General features: G+C 52.8%; 1 protein-coding gene across 19 annotated transcripts in view; it reads left to right on the top strand.

Moving 5' to 3' along the window:
* Positions 1–24,755, top strand: part of TTC7B (tetratricopeptide repeat domain 7B) — a 245,535-nt gene that overhangs the window by 116,633 nt on the left and 104,147 nt on the right. For 18 of the 19 annotated variants that reach the window (XM_089322087.1, XM_089322085.1, XM_089322083.1 and 15 more), the window contains 2 exons: positions 3,942–4,005; positions 8,135–8,272. In XM_089322087.1, the coding sequence (XP_089178213.1) occupies positions 3,942–4,005; positions 8,135–8,272 (202 nt within the window). Of the gene's footprint in view, positions 1–3,941; positions 4,006–6,639; positions 7,918–8,134; positions 8,273–24,755 lie in introns of those variants that run through there. The other variant, XM_089322098.1, reaches the window with a different exon arrangement.

The following is a 24,755-nucleotide window of genomic DNA, read 5'->3' as shown; positions in this document are numbered from 1 at the left end:
TTGGAATTCACTGTTTCAGTGACACTTAGGTTTTCAAAAATAGACTCTAGATTTGTTTTCCTGTTTTAGATCCTTCCTAATAACCAAGAGGCCAGGAACATTAAGGAGCCCATCTCTCACTCCCTCCCCAGTGCCCGGGACGTTAGGGGGGTGTTGTTGGGGTCAGTGCTGCTGTGAGCCTTCCTGCGCGTGTTTCTTCACACATTGCAGTCAGCTGTGCGAGGCTGCTGCAGGAAGCTCATGGGAAAATTGAATTAGAAGTTAAATTTATTTGGGTGCAAAAAACCCAATGTGAAACCTTTGAATAGTTTTTTCATAATATACACTTTCCATGAACTTTTTGAAAGGCCCTCATATTTCTCCTTTCATTTTATTCCTCCCTGGTAAGACATGTCTGAGGTGGCTTAGAAAATGAAATTCATCTAGATGAGATAATTAGCAGAAAGCCAAGCAGGAGATTAAAAACCACTGCCATGCCAGAGAGTGGATGATGAAAAGATGTCTTGAATGCTGGTGCATGCCAGGCTAAACTCCTTTGCAGGCACAGAAGGTGAAAATAATCCTCATGAAATACTCCGTGTGGGTCTGAGCCCCCGTAGCCGGTGCAGCAGCTTTTGGTAAGACAGAAAGATGAGGGTTGTTGGAGGCAAGCTGACTTCCCGCTGGCAGCAGAGAAGCCGCATGAACAGCCAGCTGCACCGCCAGTGGTGCACCAGCCCCCCTCCGAGTCGTCCTGTGGGGCCTGCCCTCTTGCCAGGAGCGGCAAGCCCTTGTGCAAGCTGCCATGCCCTGTGGAGTCACCGGGTCCACCCCACAAGCACAGCTCAGTGGGCCTGGGTGCATCCGCTGAAAGTCCCTTCTTGCTCTGTCATGAGGGGCACTTTTGCCCCACATGCATTGACACGACAGGGAAAGTGGTGGGAGGGCCTAGGTGGTCCTCGGAGTAGACCAGCTAGTCTCCAGTCATCACGAGGCCCCCTTGATGTTTAGTTGAAATTCCTTCCCCTTCCACATCCTTCCGCGCGGACGGTGATTCTGTCTCTGCATGGGTAGCAGACGTGTGACTGCAGCTGCGGTCTGGCCGTGGGCCAGAGGCTGCTTTTCTCCAGGAATTTCCCCAGTGCCCATCCAGGCACAGTCAAGCGACAAAAGGAGCCATCCCTAGACCATTGGGTTGACGTTGTCGTCATTGACAAACCGACCTTTGTGAGCTGGCCGTGCCCAAGGACTTGTGTGCACAGAGCAAAGCTGCTTCCACTCCCAGGGGTGCCACTGGCCTTTAGACGTCCATCTCAGCACTGGGCGCGCAGTGGCCTCAGATGACAGAAATAAAAGAGTTGGCTTCTTTGGCGTAATTGTTTCTGTCATATACAACCTATCTGGAGAATACTCTAAGAAAGCCATTATCAGAGCGCCCTGGCAAACCTTGATTGCTATTTATACATGAGAATTCTCACCCTCGTTCCCTGCGGCTTCTGTAGGATCACGTCATGAGTTGGCAAATGCATCCCAAGTCAGGAAGTGAGCAGCTGGCTGCAAGGCAGCCCTGCGTGCACACGTGGCTGGGATGAGCAGGCAGCCCTCCCAGCCTTAGCCCAGCAGCCCGGCCACCACCTCGTTGCTAGCTGCCAGCCCTGGGGAGCTCGTCCTCACCGCCTGCCGCTCCCATTGATCTCCCAGCTTGCCCTGCAGCCTCAGACCTCAAAGAGAAGAGCGTCAGGAAAGGAAGCCCAGCCTTGTTGAACATCTCCCACTGGGCTCCCACCGCGCTGAGCAAGCAGGGGGGCGGAGCGGCCAGAGAGGAGTCTAGAGAATTCAGAACCATGACGAGGAGGCATGCCAGTGTGGTTCTTCAGGCACGGCTCTTAAAACCAGCCCTTCTGGGGCTGGTGTTGTGGTGTAGTGAGTTAAACCATCGCCTGAGATGTCAGCATCCCACATGGATTCTTGTACGAGTCCTGGCTGCTTCACTTCCAATCCAGCTCCCTGCTGATGCACCTGGGAAGGCAGCAGAGGACGGCCCAAGTGCTTGGGCCCCTGCACCCATATGGGAGATTCAGAAGATATTCCTGGCTTGGGGAGTGAAACAATGGATGGTAGATGGATTGATCGCTCTCTCTCTCCCTCCCTCTTTCCCTCCCTTTCTCCCCCTCTCCCTCTCCTTTTTCTTTTCCCTCTCCCTCTCTCTGTAGCTTCAATTTTCAAGTAAATAAATAAATCTTAAAAAAAAAAAAAAAAAACAGCCCTCTCCCGGTACCGCCCCCACCTCTCCCCGCCAGCCCTGGGAGCTTTGCAGTGCTCCTGGGCACCCATCTCCCCTCCCACAATAGGGAGGGGGAGAGGAAGTGGAATTAGAATTAGTTAATGTGCCACTTGTTAGCAACACTGGTAAAAATAACACAACCTAGCATTTAAGCAGGCCGATGGCTCAAATGGAATTTGGAGATTATCCATGGGCTGAATTGGCTGGTGTTAAGTCACAATTAGCGTGGGCTCTCTGCCTTTTCAATTAGTCCGGACAATGCAGAACTGGCTGGCCATGAAAGAGTAATGAAGGTTACTGCTTTATTTGCCAGGTCCAATTGCATGGAAGCACAAGCCAGGATATCAGGAAATGATTGCTGGATACACACAGACACAGGGTGGTGGGAGGCACTGCTGGAGCCTTTAGATTCTGCTTCTGAGTTTAAAGGCAAAGGAATGTTCTGTCTTCTGAAAAACCCAAATCCCCCCAAGCCAGTGCCTTAAGGCGGTCACTGCAAATCCAGGAGTCTTTGCTCCTGGTTCCTAGGCCAGCCTTGTTGTAAACCCACAGCCCTGGAAGAGCAGCCCAAACCTTCTCAGAGAGGTTTCCCTACCTCTAGTGATGCTGGGGTTGGAAAAGGGGACCAGGTCCTGTACTTGGTCTGGCTTGTTCTTATCCTCTTTGATGCAGTACAGAAATTTCCAGCACTTCAAAGAGCAAGTATTTATAATTATTTGGAAAATGGGATGGGGTTTTTTTTGGCCTTGTAGGAGGGAAATCTTTTAAATTAAATGATCATATTGTTACTCCTGGAAGATGGAAAATTTTTCATCTTCAACGTATTCAGGAGCCTTTTAAAACAAAATCATTTTTATTTATTGTGAACTCTTCCATTCCATAAAAACATAGTGAGTTTGGTCCAATTCATGGTAACATTGACAATTCTACTCCAAGGATTCTAGGGCTTTAGAACAGGCAAAAGAAAGAAAGAGGGAAGACAGAGAGAGAGAAGGAAAGATGCTGCACGGCTTTAAAAGTGCCCACAGTATAAAAAAATAGGATATAGAGAATACAGACTGGGGTTATGCTTGGGTTTTTATTGTTCTGTAATCCTGAGCAACATTGAGCTTAAAAGCTTTTTTTTTTTTAATCCAAGATTCCAGAGTTCAGCCAAGTTCCATAAACTAGACCAAGGAGGCAGCACTTGCACGCCGCCCCTTAGGAAAGCATGTGGGCTTAGGTCAGACGGCTCATTGAATTCTTATCGCGACTCTGCTCAGACTCTGGCCTCGCCTGCGGGCTCTTCACCCGGCTAAGTGACAATGCCAGTGCGCGGGTGAGGAGCAGGAAGAGCACAGCTGAGCGGGGTGAGCAGAGGGCTTGTGGGGTTGAGCGACTGTCAGGTGCGCTGGTCGGAATCTGCCTCCATCGTAGTGCTCTGTTCTTTGGGCTGATAACCTGAGGCTTACAGCTTGCTTTCACCCGTTTGCCTGCCATTCAACTGTGTAGCTAACATGTATTAGTTCCATGGTTTATCATAGAAATGAGCAAATCAGTTCAAATGTCAAGTTATACAGTATTTTTAAGGGGTTCTGGTAAAAATCTAGATGTTTTTAGCATTCAGTTCCGCTCATCCATCGTGTATTTTGTGTCGTTTTGAAGCTGCCTTGGATCAAAGTTGGTTTTCTTTTTACAGCATTTTTTGTCCTCAAGAAAACACTGAAGAAGCCCTGTTGTTACTGCTGATTAGTGAATCAATGGTGAGTGGAATGTGGTTTTCCGTCATTCCTTCCTCTGTCCCTGTTGTCCAGGGTTGGCTGAGTGGTGGGGGAAAGCAGGAGAGCTTTAAAATGAGAGAGGTTTGCTAATTCTTGGACAAGCCAGCAACATCCCTTGGTCAGCTTGGAGCTTCTCTTCCCTTAGCAACTAAGGTACCTTACTTCCTTTGTCCATCAAGTATCGACGGACTGCTAACATGATTGCGTGTCAGTGGACTGCAGCTAAATGTCCATCCAGGGGGTGACTTTGCCCCGAAGGGAGGGAGAACTGGGAGCCGCGTACTTGCAGGGGTGAGTATATGAGCCTCTGGTCCTTGTGGCAGAATCCTGGTGAGACAGCCAGTCGTCTCCCGAGCTCCCACCTGTTCCCAGGCTGTGCGCAGTCCCTGTGTGGGAGAGCTCCCTCCTGCTACCTGGCTCTGCAGCTGCTTGGTCAGTGTCACACGTTCTCACCTGACTGACATGAGGAAGTAGAGGGGACAGGACAGAAATTTAGTTTCAGCCCTGCCCTGTGCATTAGCAGATGCAGCCTTTTCTAAAAAGTCTACTGAGGTCTGCAAACCACATGGTGTCTGAATCCTTCTGGAAGCCATACCTCCATGAAATCCAGGGAATAGACCATTTGCAGAATAGAACTGGACCAGAAAACCAAAGATCAGAACCAGAGAAACACATGGGTCCTGAGGAAGTCTAGGCCAGGGGTGTCGGCAGAGCCAGTGTGGAGGCTCCTGCCCGACTGCTGCGGAAGCGTGCTGGTGAGCATCGCTGTCCTTGGAATCCTTTCTCACGTGTTTCTTTGGGAAAATGGCGACATTGGCTGGGACGTGAGAGAGTTTGGTCCAGACCATCAGATTCCTTTGAAGCATTTTTTAAATGTTTGACCAGGATATCAAAATTTGTTTCTAAAATTGCATTACTCATCATGTACTGGGTGTTTGGCACTAGGCATCACGGCCCTGGCTGGAAGCCTGCAGCAGTGAGGTCCGCTGTAGTAATTAGCACCTTAGCAGGAGGAGGATATGTGCTGAGCACCTGAGCTGGGATTCAGAAGGACCCGGAGTTGGGGGGAGCTAGGTGCATTCCTTCCTTTTCCAGGTGAGGAGCCTGGGGCCCAGTGCAGGGCCCACCTCTTTCACCCCACCAGGCAGGCAGGAGAGAAAAAGATTCATAACCCCCTTTGCCTCCTCAGACACACAGTTAAGTTGGAGGTGTGAAAAAGACCTCAACATGGATCGCAGGAAGAAGGGCCGCGTGCTGTGAGCAGGGGACCAGAGGGGCCGGGATCCAACAGGGAGGGTAGCTTGCTCACCTCTGCTTGAAACTTAAAATCCAAGAAATGGCTTGGAGATGTTTACAAGAGCCAGGGCACTCGAGTTACTGCTGCTTCTTATTTGGAAGCCGTTTGACGTCATTGGGCTCACTTCCTCTCCAGGAAACAGGTTGCCCCCTTGGCTCATCTTTCCACGTCAGCTGCTAACTGAGGATGGTGTCGTTTACGTTCTTCTCCGCCTGGGCATCCAGGTGGCCAGGCTGGCCCTCAGTGGCACTCAGTTCCTGCTTTTCAAGTGAGCAAGTCTCACCCTGCGTTGCCACCAACTTGTCAAAGGGGGCCAGCTCATGGTGGCCTCCCCGCAGACAGCCCCTTGTCCCAAGCTGGACTTTTCACAGCTTGGCAGGTGGTTTCCTGTGGACAAACGTTGGTTATAGAGCAAAATTCTGGGAGTGATGACCACACATTTTTAGATTACTTGGACAACTGCGATTGAACATGTTGTGTTCTGCCATCAGATCACATGATCCAGTGTGGAATTTGGAAAATATGGCCACATCTCTAAAATACCCCTCTCCGTGTGGCGTGAATGTCTTTGGAATGCTACTGCCACCTCGCCTGTCCTTAACTGAAGTGCTAGACACTGACAATCCTCAAAGGTTGAGATCCCTGGAAGACATTCTGGTTTGGCTCTGTGGTATTTAGTTCCAGAAGAACCTCTTCGGGGGATGGTGACACCCAGTGGCATCATCAGTGAATATGAGGGACCAGGTTTCCAGCCACGATGGCTGTGTCCCTCATGGATGTCATTCCATAATCATGGAGGCAGAAATCTAACCCAGTGACCCATGGCAGCCTTTTTGAAAATTATCCTTGGACTGATTTTTCTGAGACAGAAAATGACTGCTTGACATTGCATGTGTTTTGGGATGTCTGAGAAGAGGGTATTCTTCACTCGTTCTGATGTCACCTTAGAAACATAAACTTGTCCAGTCGGTCCACCTGCAAGAAATCATGCGGAGTTGTGTGCACTGCTTTCCCACCACACATGAAAGTGCTTTTTCCCAGGAGAGGGAGCGCCAGAATTATATTTGCACACCTACCGCCCAGACGATTTCCTGGGATATTCGCTGCTTGTGGGTCTGTTTCAGGTGCTATATTATATTTTTTAACCAAAAGAGACTCATACTTTCTCTAATAAAAATAATTTAAAAAGGAATACATTTAGTGCAACTCGAAAATCTCTCCTAAATAGTATTTTGGGTATTTGTTGTTGTTCTCTTCCAGGCATTGGTCTCAGTGTGAACAGTTATAGCAAATTAAAAAAATGAGACTTTTTTTAAAAAGTGTATTTATTTACTTGAAAGTCAGAGTTTTGAAAAGAGAGAAACAGGGATCTTTCATTGCTAGTTCACTCCCCAGATGGCCACAATGGCCAGGGCTGGGCCAGGCCACAATCAGAAGCCTGGAGCTTCATCTGGATCTCCCATGTGCGTGGCAGGGGCCCAAACACTTGGCCCAACCTTTGCTGTTTCTCCCAGGCCATTAGCAGGGACCTGGATTGGAAGTGGAGCCATATGAGATGCCCATACCTGCTTGCCACTACGCCGGCCCCATAACGAGACCATTTACAGAAAGCTCTGTTTCCTTCAATGCTTCTTTTGTTGGGCTCCAAAGACACTCAACAAGAAAACTTAGAATGAAATCTTCCAAAGCAGCCTCGTTTCCCTGAGATGATGCACTTTGCAGGAAGTGGCCTGTCTAAAATATTCTCATTTGTCTTTGACATTTCAGAGCAAGGAGTTTTAGAGTAAGTGAGTACTGACGGGTGACTAAAGGCAAATGCCTTGGACTCACACACACAGAAAGCACTATTAGCGAGAGGGGGAGTGTGTATGCATGTGGCCTTTCCCAGCGTCGGGCAGGAAGGTGGACGAGTGACCCTGGAACCTCGTGGGCCACATTCACAGGAAAGCTGGAGGGGCCACTGCTCTGCTCCTGGGACAGATGGGTCTGGAGTCATGTGTTAGTTAGCAGGGAGGAAGAGGCAGGCGAAATCAGGTATGGATGCTGAACTCTGCTCGCGCGGCGTCCCTAACGCACATGCTGTGTCTGGGGAGTCGGCAGAGACACTGAGTCTCAGAAGTGATGAAAACAAGCTGCAGTCAGGAGCCCCTGGTGTCTGGGTAGATGGGATTCAGCAGCTCGGATCAGCCTGATGCCCTTCCGCGGTAAGCAGTAGAGATGGGAAATCAGCAAGGTGCTCTCTGGGGCCTTCGGGGGTTAACATTCAGACAACCCGCTTGCTTCTGGCTTTCTCTGCACTTCCCTGAACGAGATGGATTTGGCCTCTGTGGCTTGTCCTACTGACGATGTCACATGGGGACCTTAGCGTTGCTTGGGGAGAGAGCAGAAGAGTGCTGTGTCTCTGAGTTACCACAGGTGATGGGAAGTCCGTGGTGGGGGATTTCCCCCGCTCTCTGACAGGGAGTAGGAGCAGGACCACAAGACAGGTGCAGCAGAGCCTCAGACGACAGATGCCCAGAGTGCCGCATGAACCGCAGCCCAGAGAACTTTCCCTCTTTTCTCAGCTCCTGAAGCTTCCTCCATACACCTGCCAACAGGTCTCACCTCCGGGACCTCCATGTTTGGATCACACCACCTGCCCTGGGCTGTAGTACTTGGGGGATTTTAGATAAACGAACCGAGGTGCCAGGTTCTGTAGTCCCTCCTGCCCTAGTCTCCTGCCCCTCAGCAAACTGGCTGGGGCAGGAGGGCCCAGGCAGGGCTGCAGGCATGGGCTGGCTCACCACCTGCTTCCCTCTTCCCCTTTGTTTCCAGGCCAACCGGGACGCTGTGCTGAGCAGGATCCCCGAGCACAAGAGTGACCGCCTCATCAGCCTGCAGAGCGCGTCTGTGGTCTATGACTTACTGACCATTGCTCTGGGAAGAAGAGGCCAGTATGAGATGCTGTCGGAGGTACAGCCGCTGCGTCCGTGTGGCTTCCGGGGCTGGCTGGGGGCAGGAGGGAGTGGCTGGGGGCAGCGGCAGGTTGAACTTGGCAAAGAGCTACATGACCTGGCCCTGTGCCCCCTCCATCACTGGCAGCCACGTGACCTTGGGCCAGTCATTTCATTTTGGCAAAAGGGGAATTGAGCTAAATGACTGGGTAGAGGGGTTGACGAGTGGTCTCTTACTGCACGTGGTCCGTGAGGCCCCAGGCTGTGAGTCCGTGTGTGAGCAAAGGCAGGCATGTCTCAAGCCCCTTCTCTTTCAGGGTAACGTCCATGCAGGCAGAGCCTCCCAGCTGTGATGTTAAGGTCCTTCTACAACAGGGCCCGTCTGCGGTATCAGTGCGTGACTCCTGGAGACCTGGCAGCCTCAGGCAGGGTGGATCGTCAGGCTGTTAGAGCTAGAATTAGTCCTATGAGCTGGAATTAGAGACGAGCAGCTTTCACTGGTTCAGAAGGGGCCCTGGTAGACTCCAGACTCTCTGGTCTTCTCATTCCCTCGGCTTCTGAGAAACACTGAGAACGGAAGCTTGCCTGTCGCCTGCTTTCAGAAGAAGCTGCTTCATCTCAGGCTGCGGTGGTGCTGTATTATTGAGTCGCTGCCCAGAATGACAAATTCCACCATGGGAGGGCTAAATAAACAACGAGATCATTTCATCTTTCCTTTGGCAGAATAAAAAGATTGAGGTTAGAGAGAGCGCTTATTTGGTTAAAACGAACGTTTCTATGTGATTTATCTTTCTCTTTCTAAATTTATACCCATTGCAACAGCCCCTGGGCACGAGGACAGGGAACAAAATGCGGTCACAGACTGGCTGAAATCAGATAAGTGCCCGGCTGCCTGCCTGCCGGTGCCTCTGCACGTTGGGCAGGAACCTTGGGGAACAGATGAGCCTGTGTGGCCGCGTCTGTTTTTAGTCTTTGGTTTGGTGACTCTGCAGGGCAGTGGTTACTCAGCCTTCAAAACAGCCCCTCACGCCCCCGCTGTGTAAAGCCACACCAGATGCCACCCCCACCCCTGTATCTTTGGCAGGTGCGCCGGGATCAGGGGTGGTCTGGGCTGTTCATGGCTGAGTAGTTCGAGCCCTGTCCAGGTGCCTTCTCCCCTGGACCTGTCTTCCCTACCAGCTTAGTTGCTGTCAGTCAGCTGTGTCCAGTGGGTCGACTGGGGACGGTTGTGGGGACAGTGCCACCCAGCTTGCAGTCCCGTTCTTTTGAGGTAAACTTCTTGCCTCCAGACAAACCACTTGCCACCCACCCTGGGCCCAAGGCTGAGGAGGGTTGTGTCTCTGCTCTCCCCAGCTTGAAAGTTGCCTGTGTCCTGAACAGGTGCAAGGAGCCCTGGGTGGCCGGCTCGGTTGACAGGCTGGATGCCCCTGCCCTGGGCTTCTCGTCATTCCTTGAATGGCTCCAGGGGGACGGCTGTCACCTCAGCACCATTCCTCTGCCAGCCGGCAGCCCGGTGGCATGTGCCTCCTCCCGGCCCAGAATACCCAGGCCTTGTTTTCACCCAGATGGCTTTCATCCCCATATCCCTTGTGGCGGTGCCCTAACGCTTGCACCTCCGGATGGTCTGGTCGCCTGGGGCCTTGCAGCTCAAACTTTCACCCTGCAAGCCACATTTAAAATGGTAGAGACAGGGCTGGCGCCGTGGCTTACTTGGTTAATCCTCCGCCTGCAGCACCAGCATCCTATGTGGGCGCCAGGTTCTAGTCCCAGCTGCTCCTCTTCCAGTCCAGCTCTCTGCTGTGGCCCGGGAAGGCAGTGGAGGATGGCCCAAGTGCTTGGGCCCCTGCACCCACATGGGAGACTGGGAAGAAGGACCTGTCTCCTGGCTTTGGATCGGTGCAGTGCCAGCCACGGCGGCCATTTGGGGAGTGAACCAATGGAAGGAAAACTTTTCTCTCTGTCTCTCTCTCTCACTGTCTGTAACTCTACCTGTCAAATAAATAAATAAATCTTTTTAAAAAAATGGTAGAGACTGAGCCAAAGCTTAGACAGATGGGGGACAGGGAGACATACCATGGAGTATCTCTTGGAGCCCCTTGGGTTTTTGTATCATATCTGTGTGTTATCTATTAAAATACAAGCCAAGTTATCAGATATATCAAGTGGTGGAGAGCATTTACTTCCTGAGCGCCTGCAGATGCTGTCACATGCTTCATGCCAGGGGCCGTAACGAAGGCCAGGGAAGCAGCCATGAGCCAGGCGTGGCCCCTGCCACGGGGACCTGGGCCCAGGGAGGGCACAGCGCAGGCCGGGCGTCTGGCAGCTTCAGCTCCCTTGCTCTGTCTCCTCGGGCAGTTGAGCTTCCCCCAGCAGACATCTGACACCCATGCTGTCTCAGATGTGGCTCGAGAGAGACGCAGGCTCGCAGGGTCTTGAGGCCGCCTGGGCCATCCCCGGGTAGCTCAGTTCCTGGACACTGGGCCCGGCCCACCCTCTGCTGAGTGTGGCCTGCTCCCCCTTGCTCCCGGGCCACACGTGGGTCCTACTTTCCTTGTGTCCTCCGAGACTGGCCTTTTCTTGAATCCATTCAACCGTGTTTTCCTCATCTGCCCTTGTATTCTGGACTCTACATGAAGACTTGTACACTTGGATTTGTTTTTAATTGAGGTAAAATTCATGTAATAACATCTTAAAGTATATAATTTGGTGGCACTTGCTACATGCACACTGTTGTGCAGCTGTCCTATCTAATCGCGAAGGTTTCTATCACTGCCCAAGGAGACCCCGTGCTGTCACCCCCACCCTCACACCCCCACCTCTTGAAGGTTTCTATCACTGCCCAAGGAGACCCCGTGCTGTCACCCCCACCCTCACACCCCCTCCTCTTGAAGGTTTCTATCACTGCCCAAGGAGACCCCGTGCTGTCACCCCCACCCTCACACCCCCTCCTCTTGAAGGTTTCTATCACTGCCCAAGGAGACCCCGTGCTGTCACCCCCACCCTCACACCCCCACTTCTCGAAGGTTTCTATCACTGCCCAAGGAGACCCCGTGCTGTCACCCCCACCCCCCCACCTCTGTTGACTGCTGCTCTCCGTGGGCCCCACCAGCGGTTGCTGTCGCTGTCATTCGGCGCCGCGGTGTATTATGGCTTCCGGTCTTCACCTCCCGTGCCGTCCCGAGGGTGATCTTTCCCAAGCCGGGAATGAGTACATCACCCTTCCATGCCGAAGCACTCCGTGGCTCCTCCTTCTTTGCTTTCTCTTTAATTTGTGTTCTTTCCTTTTCCTCTCCTAATGGAACCAACTTCATCGTTTACCTTTCTGCCACAGGCAGCAGCCGTGCGTGCTGCTCGAGGAATTGGAGAATCGGATGGCGACAGCAAGCAGGCGCGCGTCGCTTGGAACCCAGCTGTCCTCATGGTTCTCCCATGTCTTCCGCAATGGCGCATGCGCATTCTGTGCATTTCAGGAAGGCTTTCCACGCTTTCAGTTGCCCACAGCCAACCACGGCCTAAAAATATTAGGTGGAAAATTCCAGAAGTTGAGTGTCATTCTGGGTGGTGTGATGGAGTCTCCTGCCGTCCCACCTAGGCCGTGAATCACCTGTTTGCCCGGCGTGCCCATGCTGCATACCCTGCCCACCTGTAGTCACTCAGTAGCCATCTTGGGTATCAGATCCTATTTCGGAGCTTGTGTGCAGGTGGCCCTTATTTAACTTCCTAACAGCCCCAGAGCACAAGAGCAGTGGTGCACAGGAGGCACTGGGGCACACCCAGGGAAGGACATCAGCTCCGGTGCTGGGGGGGAACGCCGCAGGGCATGTAGGGAACACCTGGCTAAGTACAGGGTTTGGTACTGTCTGTGTTTGCAAACATCCATGGGGGTCTTAGAACATATCTCCCAAAGGTAGGTGGGAGAGACGCCCTTCCTCTTCCAGTTTGCAGAGGTAGGTAGACAGTAGGCCTGAGGGACAGGGAACCCAGGGCTCACTCTCGGGAACCTTAGGGGGAGGAGGAGTTGGAGAGAAAGGCTGGGGCCAGACTGCTGAGTACCTGGCCTGGCTTCAGGCTGTGCTTGCGCCGCTGCTGCTGGGACCCAGCCACGTCACCTGGCGGGTGGCCTGGGAGCGGGTCCTGTTTGCCTCGGAAACATTGCGTAGATGTCACTTGATGCAGGTGAAACTTCCCATGGAACACCCACAGGGCTCACCCCGTCCTGGCCCCTTCCTTCCTTCCTTCCTTCCTTCCTTCCTTCCTTCCTTCCTTCCTTCCTTCCTTCCTTCTCGTGTCCCCACCCACCATCCACACCTCCACTGCAAGACACAACATGTTTTCCTTCTCCCTGGCTCCTCTCCCTGGCTGGCCTGGGCCCATAGGCCCCAGAAAGGGAAGCGGGGTGCCTCTGCTGCGCCTGCCAGCACGCCTTCTTTCCTGCTGTCCTCGGAGCCCTGAGCACGGGGCAGACCCAGCCCTTGAAGACCTGGTCCTCCCTCTGCCACCTTCCTGCCTGCTCTTTCAAGACCGGGCTGCTTTCCCATCTCAGGCCTGGCTGCCATGCTGTCTGCACACATCACGTCTTCCGTCTCTTCAGGGCAGATACCGGGTTGTACAGAGGAGACGCAACCCCAAAGCCCACAGCCTTGTCCTGACAGGTTTAAATATAAGCATGATGTTTACCATATCTCCAGTGCTAGTTTTCATGGTTTTTGGCTTTTTTTTTTTTTTTTTAAAGACTAGCTGTGAGCCCTGCTGAAAGGTTTGTGTAGGAAGGAGCACTTCTTTTTTTCCCCTTCAATTTAAACAGCAGCCCTGGTTGCCATGACAACCCGCGCTATTAAAAGTGAAGCAGCCAGTGCTTCTTCCTCTCTTTTTCAGAATGAACCCGGGCTGCCGAGGGGATGTTTCTTGAACCTGGCTGCTAATGGCTCCGTTTCGACAGCATGTTGTGGGGTCCTGGGTGAAGGCTGCGTGTGTGTCCCCCTACCTAGATGGGCAGCTTTAAAGTCAGAGGTGGTGTTTTTGTCTTTCCTGCTGAACTCGCGTTCATTCGCTTGTGGTGAACCCAGCAACAAGGCGATTCTGTGGGTAGAGCTGTGTGGCTACTGGCTGGACCTCTACCCCAAATAACGACTCAGCAGGGGCCTCTGTGAAGCGCAGGGCACCGTTTGTTAGTTTACCTTAGAGTCAGGCCTCTCATGCAGAAACCCTATCTCCAACTGCCAAGGTCTCTAGCGGGCAGCAGTGGGCGTGAGTGACATGAATGGAGCCGAGGCAGAGTGCATGGCTTACGGCTGGTGCTCAGTCAAAACTTGCTGACCACACCAGGCTGCCCGAGCCAGGGCGTGCTGGCCTCCGGCCCCCCTCTTTGCATTTAGAGGTGAACTGTCCCCGAATGTGCCTGGGTTTGTCTTCCCCAGGCAGGGCCTGCAGCCAAAGGTCATTTAATGGGAATTAGACAGTGGAGGAAGAGTGGGCCCAGCCAGGGCAGTGTCCCTGGACTGATCCCCGCCCAGCTCTGCCAGTCAGCCCGGCAGGACCGACGATGTGTTTTCGTGACAGCCTCCCCTGAAGACCAGCAGCCCTGACGGGGCCACTGGCATCCCCCTTCCCACCGTCCTTCCTTTGAATGAAGCTCTTCTTGCGGCCCGCAGTGAAAATGCTGGTGGCTGTGGGAAGAACAGGCTGGTTTAAATCCTTGAGAGAGATTTAGTGCAGAGAAACAGGTATCTAGATATTTAATCATGTTTTTGTTCTTATGTTTTGCTTTAATTTAAAAAAAAAAACACAAACCTCTTTTCAACCTTTTCTAAAGTGTACAGGTCCGTGGCGTTTAATGACATTCCCAGCGTTGTACAGCCACCGTCCCTGTTTCTAAATTCTTCCGTCATGCCAAGTAGGAACCCTGTGCCCACTAAGCAGTAACTCCCAGTCCTCTCCTTCCCCCACACCTCTGTAACCTCTAGCCTACTTTCTACCTCTGTGAATTTGTCGATGCTTAGGAACTTGGTATGAATGGAATCATGCTGTACTTATGCCCCCTTAATGCCCTCTGTGTCTGGCTTAGTTTATTCAGCCTAACATTTTCAAGGTTTGGCCGTGTTGTGATGATATATCTGACAGTGTCTCACAACTTTACTCCTTTTATGGCTGAGCAGTTCATTGTACATATATGCCACATTGTATCTATCTAAATCCCTTGCTCATTTTTAAATTGGGTTATCTCTTCGTTGTTGAGTTACAGTTGTTTATTGTGGATAATAAATCTGATCAGATACATGACTTGCAAAGATTTTCTGCCATTGTATAGGTTGTCAGTTCAGTTTCTCTATAAAAAATACAACAATGTTTATGTATTTATTCTACTTGAAAGGCAGAGCAACAGAGAAAGACAGAGACAGATCATCCATCCATTGGTTCACTCCCCAAATGTCTGCTGTAGCCAGGCCTGGGCCAAGTTGGAAGCCAGGATCCAGGAACTCGTCCAGGTTGCCCACATGGGAGGCAGGGACCCAAGCACCTGCTCCTTCCGGGATGCATCAGCAGCAAGCTGCATTTGAAGCAGATTCGCTGGGACTTGAGCCAGCACCCCAGCATGGGATGCAGGTGTCATAAGTGGCATCTGAACCCACCGCACCAGAGTGCCCACCCCCACCCCCACTTTCTGAATGATGCCCTTCGACGTTATCCGAAGGTTTTGATTTTGGTTAAATCTAGTGTACCTGTTTTTTTTCTTTTGTTGCTCATGCCGTCGGTGTCATGAAGATTGATCCCTGTGTTTTCTTTCTATGAGTGTCACAGAAGTTTTTCTCTTATATAAGTATTTAAGCTATTGATCCATTTGAATTAATTTTCATAAATGATATGAGGTAGGGGACCACCACCATTTGTTGAAGAAACTATTCTTTTCCCTATAGGGTGACATGGCACCCTTGTAAAAAAAATAAATCAGCCATACATGCATGGGTTTTGTTCCTACACACTTAATTCTGTTTCGTTGCCTGTATGTTTATCCTTGTGCAGTATTGTACTGTTCTCACTTCTGTAGCTTTGCAGTAATCTTTGAAATCAGGAAATATGAGTGTTCCTTTGTCCTTTTTAAGATATTTTGGTTATTTGAGGGCCCTTATAATTCTATATAAATTTGAGGATTTGCTTTTCTTTCTGAAAAAATTAGATTACTGGAATTTTTGTAGAGATTGCACTGAATCTCTAGCTCACTTTGGCTAACGTTGTCATCTTAACTGTGACTTGTGTTCTGCTGATTTGAGTTTGCATCTGAGTTCTGCTTTCCCTACTATGCATTCCTTTACTTCTCCTACTTGTCCTCTTATAGGGAAACCAGGGCAAATTAGAATCCACCCTCAAGGATTACTGTGAGGACTGAGAGCACGTGGAGTTCCTGCTTCTCTTGCTGGTAGTGTCAATAATCTTTCTATTGGAAAAATCCCCTCTGTAATGACCTTGTGGGGGATCTCTGACCCTCTGTGAGGAAGTGTCCGTTGTATAATGAAAGTCTCAGCTTTGGAGCTGGGCAGATCTGGGCTCCGATGCTGGCTCTACCCTCTCCGGATATGAGACTTCAGGGAAGATGCTTGGCCACTCTGAGCACAAGGCTTCAGCAGGCATAGTGGGTGTGAAGTGGCCAGCACAGCCAGTTTGTAACACATACCATTCCATCCCCCTTGGGTTCTAAGGGAGGATCGATCTGAACTTTGTCCCTCTGGAGTTTGTCTCTCTGGAGCTAAAGGGCTCCTCAGTAACAGCCCTCAAATTTCGGAAGACGGTTGTCACATTGTCCCTTTTCCCAGTATCAGGTGCCACCATTCCTTATTCCAGGGCTCAGCAAACATTCTGCATAGAGAATCAGATAATAAGTATTTTAGCCTTTGAAGGCCAAGAGACAAAATCAAGGACAATGTGTATGTATAAGAGAGAGAGCAAATCTCCCTGAAGGTTTGATTGATAAACTTCAAAATTTGAGTGCCGTTTTCATGAAAAGAATGAGGTTGTTTGCACAACACGGGGGATGACATTTCAGTTCAAAGTTCCTCTCACCAAGCTGATGGCCGATGTTCATCCATAAGAACCATCCTCCGCTCTGAGAAACAGGCAGTAACTCAGATGAGGCCCTCAGGCCGTGGCACAGTGACCTCTGCCCTGGTCTGTTCTGATTGGCTGCCATCCACAGACTCTTTGTGATTCACCCCCGTGGCCCTCCTTCAAGGACAGTCAAAACATTGGATCTTGACCCAATCTGTATGGATCCCTTCATGCGAGCACTTAGTGGGCACTTGCGTGTTTTGTACACAACAAACAGCCCATGTGTCCTGCGCTCAGCTCCTTCCTTCTCTTCGTAGTCTTTGCCGGGGAAGCTACAGCACAGGTGAAGGGCAGATGGGTGGAGACACGATGATCAAAGGTGAGAGGCATTTGAGGAGGGGGTGGGATAGGAATGGAATGCCCATTTCTTGGACTTAGTGCGTTTTCCAAGAATAACAAGGAGCAGCACTTCAGCGGAGTAGCAGGTGGCGTTGTGTTTGAGAAGGGCCCTGGAGCCCCCTGCTCACCCCACAGACATGGTCAGGTCCTCGCAGATTCCACGAGAGAAGGGCGTGTGGGCAGGCGGCATCCAGCGTCCACCTTCTATAATAGAATCTGTGACCTTTGAAGAACAACCCCCTCTCTCCTCCTCCTGCCACAGCCAGAGGCAATGCTATCCTTTAATTTAAGTGTTTGCCAATGCAGTGAACCCCTGTGACTCCTCTTTCTGAAGCAGTCTTGCTGTTCTAAAGGAAAGAGAAAAAGGGGGAAGAATGAGGTACAGACTTTGCTCTGTTTTGTTTCCACTGTGAGGGGAGAACACTTGAGCATTCCTTGACGCTGACTGTGTTTGCGCACAGCCGGTGAGGGCAGGGGTGGGGTCTTGTGTCTGTAGCTGAGAGTCCCAAAAGCTCAGCAGACCCTGTAGAGCAGGTCTCTCCCACCCCATTTGAATTTGTGCTTTGATGTTCAGCTCATTAAGAAATCAGAACTCAGAACTGCGCAGAGCCGAGACTGGGTCTGCCCCCTGATGACCCTGTCTGCGTTCTGGGTCTTCGTTTCCACACCTGTCAATTAAGACGGGCCTAGATGAGCCAGCACCCACTGAGATGTCTCAGCAGCTTGGAGAGCTTCCACTGCTGAAACACGGAGACAGGAGCCATTAGCCATGCACCGCGTGAAGCTTAAAGAAAAACATGGTCCACAGCCTCCCAGGGTCACATCCGTCAGCCCGAGTGCTGTGGTGTGGGGCACAGGCCATCCTGAAGCCTCGGAGGGTCTGTGGGGGCTCCAGGGTCCAGCCATGCTGTCCCCACGCGTGAAGTGTGGAGCCAGCTCGCTGTGTCATTTGCTCCCTTCCTAGTGACGAAGTTCGACCTGGGCTTCTGGCTGTGTGAGGGGCTCTGGTTGTTTTCTTATTGCCCCTTCCCCCATGGGTTTTGGATGCTGAATCTCACTCTGAAGCTCCAAAACCAGACTTTGGCAGCTCCGTGCCTGTGGTGCCGTGCAGCTGTCGCTGCCACGCACTCAGTGTGTGTAGCCAGGCTTGGCACACGGGAAGGCGACTGTGGAGTCCCCTTCTCGCGCGCTCTCGTTCCTGGAGCCCCTCCGAGGGGCCGTGTACAAGAGGCTGCAAAAAGAGACCGAGGCATTTTCGCGAGCGACATTTTGCCTGCCACTCAAGTGATGAGGATGCCATTTAGGGCCTAATTATTGCTCTGCCAGATAGTCATGGTGTTACACGAGTGCTCTGTGGCGTTCAGAGAAGGAGGCAGTGGTGTGGTTACAGCAATGGACCTATCTTTCCTGGTAGAAATAACACTGCTACCAAATCCGTCGTCTTGTCTTGCGAGGGAGGTGAGTCAGAGATGTCACCTGCTGCTCTGTGTGGGTGACTCAGGGATCTGAGCTGTGCATCATTGCCCCCTTCCCGGCCTGCACTGCCCTCAGCACGAGTGCACCCGGACCAGGACCTCGCCCTCTTCCCCGCCCCCTTCGCCATCTGCCGGGGTCCCTGCCCCCTTCCCAGGGGCTCTCCTCCCACCTTCCGTCGGATCCTGCAAGAGCTGCTCCTGCAGACTCTCTCTGGAAAGCAGCTCGGCTTCTAGAATGCTGGTGCCTTCAGTCTGCGCCAGACTTCTGGTGAGCATTTCCCAGGTGTTTCCTCGCTTGCCCCTGGAACCACCCTGAGCCCGCGACTGGGCTCCCCATCAGCACGCTCTGCCATGCTGGCCTGGTGATGCCGCAGCCTCTCACCCAGCCCCGTGCGCCAGACACGACCGTCTCGGGAAAGCCCATAGTCAGCAGTGCCCCTCCCTCTCTCCAACTGTTGTCCAAAGGGGGTAGGGGGCTGCTTTCGTTTTACTGCTTGTGTTCCTGTTTCCAGCCTCCCAACAGCCTTAACACCGGGCGTTTTCACTCTGACACATGCAGATAGGACTTAGGGTTCTTAAAAGGGCAGCCAAAAGGAATCGGTGAGCAGACAACCCATGTTAGGGGTGGGGAGCCAGGTAGCAGGTGTTCCTGGGGAGAAGCCAGCCTTTATCCTCAGTGCCCTCACCTGGGGCGTCTGCCTCTAGACAGAGGGATGGAGCAGCTTAGGGCGTCAATCCTCTTGATGTTTGGGAAACCTAGGGGAGGACAGGTTACAGATCCACGCACCACGCATGATGACGGGCATCAAGATTTCAGGAACATCTGGAGCTCCCTGGGCGCTTTTTCAGAGCCAGTGTGTGTTGCTGTGTGTCTTAAGATGCCTGGAGCCCACACAAGGCTCCTTGGGGCCAGTGTTTTGGCCTGGCAGGCTAAGCCACCTCCTGCAATGCCGGCATCCCAGGTGGGTGCAGATTTGAGTCCCAGCTGCTCCACTTCTGATTAAGCTCCCTGCTGTTGTGCCTGGGAAAGCAGCTGAAGATGGCTCAAGCGTGTGGGCCCCTGCACCCATGTGGGAGACCTGGGTGGAGTTCTTGGCTCCTGGCTTTGGCTTAGCCCAGCCCCCGCTGTTGCAGTCATTTGAGGGAGTGAACCAGTAGATGGAAATCTCTCTCTCTGTCTCTGTGTCTCTCTTTTCTGTAACTGCATTTCAAGTAAATAAATCTTAAAAAAAAAAAAAAAAAAAAGGACAAAAACCCTCATTTGAACTGGACTAAAGGCCTAATTGGTACAAGGCAATTTCTAGAAAAGTTCATGGAAAAAAAGTTCATTATTTAAAAAAAAAAAACTGCCCATGGCTTGCAAAGACTTTTTGTACCAGAATAGAGTATCTTTTAATTTCACTTTTCCATGAGCTTTTTAAAATACTCTTTATAATTATTGACTCAGATGTTTTAACTCTATGACATGCCATGGATTTCTGTGGGATGTTGGTTTTTGTTTGTTTGTTTTAAGATTTATTTATTTATTTGAAAGTCAGATTTACACAGACAGAAGGAGAGGCAGAGAGAGAGAGAGAGAGAGATGGGGGTCTTCCATCTGCTGATTCACTCCCCAGTTGGCCGCAATGGCCAGAGTTGTGCCCATCCGAAGCCAGGAGTTTCTTCCGGGTCTCTCATGCAGGTGCAGGGGCCCAAGCACTTGGGCCATCTTCCACTGCTTTCCCAGGCCATAGCAGAGAGCTGGATCGGAAGGGGAATGACTGGGACTCCAACCGGTGCCCATAAGGGAGGCCGGCACTGCAGGCAGTGGCTTACCCACTATGCCACAGCGCTAGCCCCAGGGCATTGGTTGTTAAAGTGAGGAGAGAGAGGTCCAGATTGGGGGGATGTGAACTGTGAACGAGGCTGCAGTGTGGAGGACGAGCCCGTCCTGCCTCAGCCTGGCTCCAGTGGGAGATGGGCTGTGTGTGCCGCCGGCCGCCCGGTGCTGGAAGGTTCTGCAAGCCGGAGGGACCTCCATCCTTCCCAGCCTCAGGATCCCAAACAGGCCGCAGGAACTGGGGCCCCATAGGCAGTGGCAGTATTGCTGAGTCTCAGAACTAGTTTGGGGAACACGTGGCCCCTTGAGGAGCCTGTCTTAGCTGTCAGCAGCCTGAGCGGGCCTGGTAAGGGGGTGTGCAGAGGCAGCAGGGGTGCTGGTAGGCATGCACACTCCAGAACTGCACTGCCCCGGCTGCATCTGGCTTTGCCACTGCTTGCTGAGGCCTGTGGGGTTGCTGAAGCCTCTGTGCTCGCGTGTCCTCACTGTGCGTGGGGGGCGATCCCCCACCTGCCTTGACCCTGGCCTCTCATGCGGGTGCCCGCATGCCGCAGTACTTGTAAGTCGAGCCTGGCTACAGATGCAGTGTTCCCCACAAGCTTGTTAGAGAAATAAACAGACACATGCATTCTCACCCAATTCTATGAATTTGTGCCCTGTTTTCAGGGCTCTCAGATGGAATCCTTTTCTAAAGCGAAGCAATGTTCTGCGAAAGGAAGAGTCATTTCTGACCCAGTAAACGTGAGGGTTCACGCACTGGGTGTGGATAAAGGATCGGAGTTACGCGGGTGTTGTTTTCTTTCTGATCACAAGAAGGCAAACATGACTGGAAGCGGTGATGGCTAGCCTTGACTTAGCGCTTCCAGGCCCACACCTGAGGCACGGCGGGAGCACACGCAGCCCTACAGGTCGGGAAATGCTGGAGCAGAAGCCGTGTGGCTCCTTGTTGGGGGCTGGAAGGTAGGGGTTGTTGGGAGAGGGGCTTAGGCGTTTGCTCAGGGAACCATCAGGGAGGAGAGGAACGTGTGGATCTGCCCGCTCAGCTCACGGCACCCACCTGGCGTGCAGGCTGCAGCAGACACCCAGGAGGCCAGGCCCTGCCTGGCTGGAAGCCCTCCTCAGGCCTGACCACTGGAGTGACATCCGCAGCCCCTCCCCTTCCTCCCTGCTCCCAGGTTCAGGGCCTGGCAGGCGTGTGACACACCCCTGCTGCTTCCCTTCTATCTGGGTGCCCCTCTGCCCTTACAAAATTGGGAGGGTTTTGGAGAGATAGCAGCCAAAATGGCAAAGGTCTTCTTGGGGTGCTCAACTGGGTGCTCCCAACATCCCCCACTGGCCCTGTGCTCTGTGATTCCACTGTTGGCGAGGGCGAGGGCCACCCCTTGGTACTCTCCTTCTGCACCGGGATGGACGTGTCCCAGCTTTCTCCCGTGGGCTTTCTCCCCTGTGGGATGATGAGCGTGCTAGCCTTTGGCAGGCAAGGAAATAGGATGCGCTCTTATTTATAGCATCCGGCTTTCTGATTCTGAAGACAGCTTCAGCTGCTGAGCTCCTCTGTTTATCAGGAAAACAGTTGAGATTTTTCATTCCTCCTGGCAAAAGGAGGAGAAAAAGGCACCTGAACACTGCCGTGTCTGGGTGTGCGTTGAATTCCTAGTGGTTGTGTTGCCTTAAGTAGTTGAGTGCAGCTCCCGGAACCACCCCCATCTTTGGTGGCTCCGTTGCCTGATTTCAGCCGCGGTGACATCATTCTTCCTTCCTCTCCTCCATCATCCACCATTGCTTGCCTTCCTCTTCCTAATCCCTGTCCTCCCTGCTCATCCCAGCCGGGCCACCTCTGACCTGCACCAGCTACCCCCAACCCCTCCTTGCCATCCTCCCCCCTTCCCCTACCACCCCAGGTGCTTCCTCAAGGCACAAAGCAGCTGCTTGTCACTTGTCACTGTAGCAGCAGGAGTCAGGTCGGATCCCAGCCCCGCCACTCCGTGTCCGTCCTTTTGGGGGGTGGGTGTCCAGATGGTATGAACAAAGCCAGGAGGTTGCAGCTTAACCACATACGAGTTGATTTTGTAGCCCCTACAAGAAATCTGGTGGGTGGTGGCAGTTCGAGGCCTGAGTGGCAGCCTCAGCTCTCTGACATCAGAGGCCAGGCACTTCCTGTTTCTGCCACATCATTCTGGATGCTTGTGATAGGAGAGAGTTAGCCTAGGACCACGAAACTGGAGGTACAATCACAGGCCCCCCACCCCATGTAAATTCTAGCTGTCTGCTTGTCGGTCAAGCCACTCCCATCCTGGGATGTATTTCCATATTCTCTCACCTGGGACTGGGTAGGGGTGGTGGTGGTGCCGTGTAGCCATTCTCCTCCTGACCTCATAAGAGGCTGGCAATTAGGAAGGGCCTTTTTCTTTCTGCAGGCCAGGAGCAGATGGGGTGCTGAAGGGGCTCTCTCTCTACCTCCCCTTCCCACCCCTTCCCCACTCTTCATCTGTGCCCACACGTGTGTGTGTGTGTGTGTGTGTGTTTGCTTTCTCACCTTTTAAATAAACCTTATCACTTTGTGCACCGCATGTATGCCTATACTTCTAGTGCTTCTCCAGGTAGAAGGCATAGACCTAGAACAAAAGTTAGACCCCACTTCAGTTGTCCACAAGCTTGTCCCTCCTGGCAGCCTCACCTTGCTGCTCCAAAGGCAGGGCTGGGGCCGAGCGTGTGCTGGCCGAGGGCGCGTTTCTCTGCAGGGCTCTCCTGGGAGCCTCACCCGGAAGCTTCTGGCTGCTCCCCAGTGCTCAGCGTGGAGTTCCGGGACTGCCCCTGTTGTTGGCTCATGCTGTTGTCCGTGTTGCTTGTGATCTGTAGATACCCGTCCTGAACCATCACCAGGCGTGCAGTAGGTGCTTATCCCCTGCTTGTCGCTTCAATTCTGGGTGGATTCTTACTAGGACAGATTTTCACAGGAAACCAACCAGCACACCGTGTCCTGTGATTTTTGTGTGTGTGTTAAAGATAATTTAAAATTTTGGAATTTTCTCTTGTCTCTGACTACCTCGCTTTACCGTTGTCCTGCGCCTGTTCCCTGGCCCTCCCTCCTTGACCTTCCGTATCCTTGAATCCTGACAGCCCCACCTGCACCCTCCTCTGCTGGGGCTGGTGTCAGATCATCACAGAGAGAAGGCAGCGGGGCCCACCCGCACCAGTGTCTGAGGGGACCCCGCTGTGTGCCTCTGTCCCATGCCCCCGCGGCTCTGGTTGTCATGTAAACCTTTCCAGTTCTCTGTTTAAACTCCCAGCCCCGCTCTTTGCCTCCCACCCCCCGACAGGGAGAGCAGTGCTGGGCGAGGGGCTGATGGCAGGGTACCTCTCAGGGACCTGCTCTGTCCACTCCGTGAGCCGATTTCCCACCTCAGTCTCCGCTCTCTGCTAGAAGGACAGGGCTGACGTCCCTACATAGGACCAGGGACTCCAGGCTGTTGCATCAGTGAAGGGCTCAGGAGGACAGGAACAAGGGGCTCCCCCACCCCACGCCCCACCTTACCATTCACCCCAACTCATCTGCTCATCAGCCTAGAGCCCCGGCACACCCCTCCTGCCCCTCCCCGAGCTCCATCCCCGGTGACCTCTGTTGTGACACCCCTGGTCCATCCCCTTCCATAGAGATGACGCCCAAGGTTCTGGCCTGGTGGCATTCTCTCGGGAGCTCCGGGGGTGTGGGGTAGAAAGGGGGGTTTGTTCTCTTCCAGTAGCTCCCCCACTTTTCTCAAGTGTGTGCCTAGATTGTCGCTGCTCGTCTCCAGTCCTTCCACCTGGCATTTCACACTCTTCCCTCTCGCAAACACACGCAAGGCCTTCTGTGCCATGGGTTTCTCCCAGGTGTGCAGGCAAGAAACTGGGGGGCCTCCTTCAGCCCCTCTGCTCACCAGTGCCCCCTTCCCCCCACAAAGACCTCCTGTCCTTGATTCTAACTTGGACATATTTCTTGGTTCTAGAGCCCCTGACCATTCTCTCCACCTTGTCCCTGGCCTGCCTTCATTGCAGCTTTAAACCTCACCACAGTCCTTATGATCTTTCTACAGCTCTGACGGGACCGCATCACCCTCTGTGCAGGGACCAGAGGCTCCTCCCTGGGCAAGCTCAGTGCCAGCACCAGGGAGACAAAGAAGCTGTGATTTAGTGGCTTCTGGCAGTGGGGCAGGGCTGCAGCAGGAGGGTGAAGGCATGACCTTCACAGGGGGTTGTGGTGGTGAGAGGTGCGGGGGCACGGAGCAGGGAGAACCAAAGCTGGGGGAGGGAGTGAGATGGGACAGCGTTGAGACAGAGCTGCCATAACGTGCCCTGGGACACGGCTCTGCCTGTGCCCTCCAGCCTGGTTTTCTGTGGCACCACCGGCCACAGCCAAGTCAAAGCCAGTGAAAGCTCGCCCTTCGCGCCCTCGCGTCTCTGTGCTGCCTCTCTTCCTGCAGCTCTGCTTCAGTCAGTCAGGGCCCAGCTCCGCTTCCCTTTTCCCTGGGTGCCGTTCCCGACTCCTGGGGTCCCTCCCATGGCGCTTGCTGTGTCTCACCCTCGAGTCCCTGAGCAGTTCTGGCCTGTTTGAGTTGTTGCATGCCTGCCTCTTTCCCTGTACCAGACAGCTACCTGAGATCAGGGACTGGGTTTTGGTGGAGTGAGTGTTGTCTGGCCTCGGGCAGGGTGCACGGTCCACGTGCAGATTCCTTGGCAGGAGGGGCAGGTGGAGGGTTACAGTGTAAGCGTTCAAGGGCAGGGGATCTTGT

Source organism: Oryctolagus cuniculus, chromosome 20 (assembly GCF_051225735.1).
Source record: "Oryctolagus cuniculus isolate XC-2025 breed Fujian yellow rabbit chromosome 20, ASM5122573v1, whole genome shotgun sequence".
In the NCBI taxonomy this organism is placed as follows: Eukaryota; Metazoa; Chordata; class Mammalia; order Lagomorpha; family Leporidae; genus Oryctolagus; species Oryctolagus cuniculus.
The sequence above is the reverse complement of the archived record's forward strand: the minus strand, read 5'-3'. Positions and strand labels throughout refer to the sequence as shown.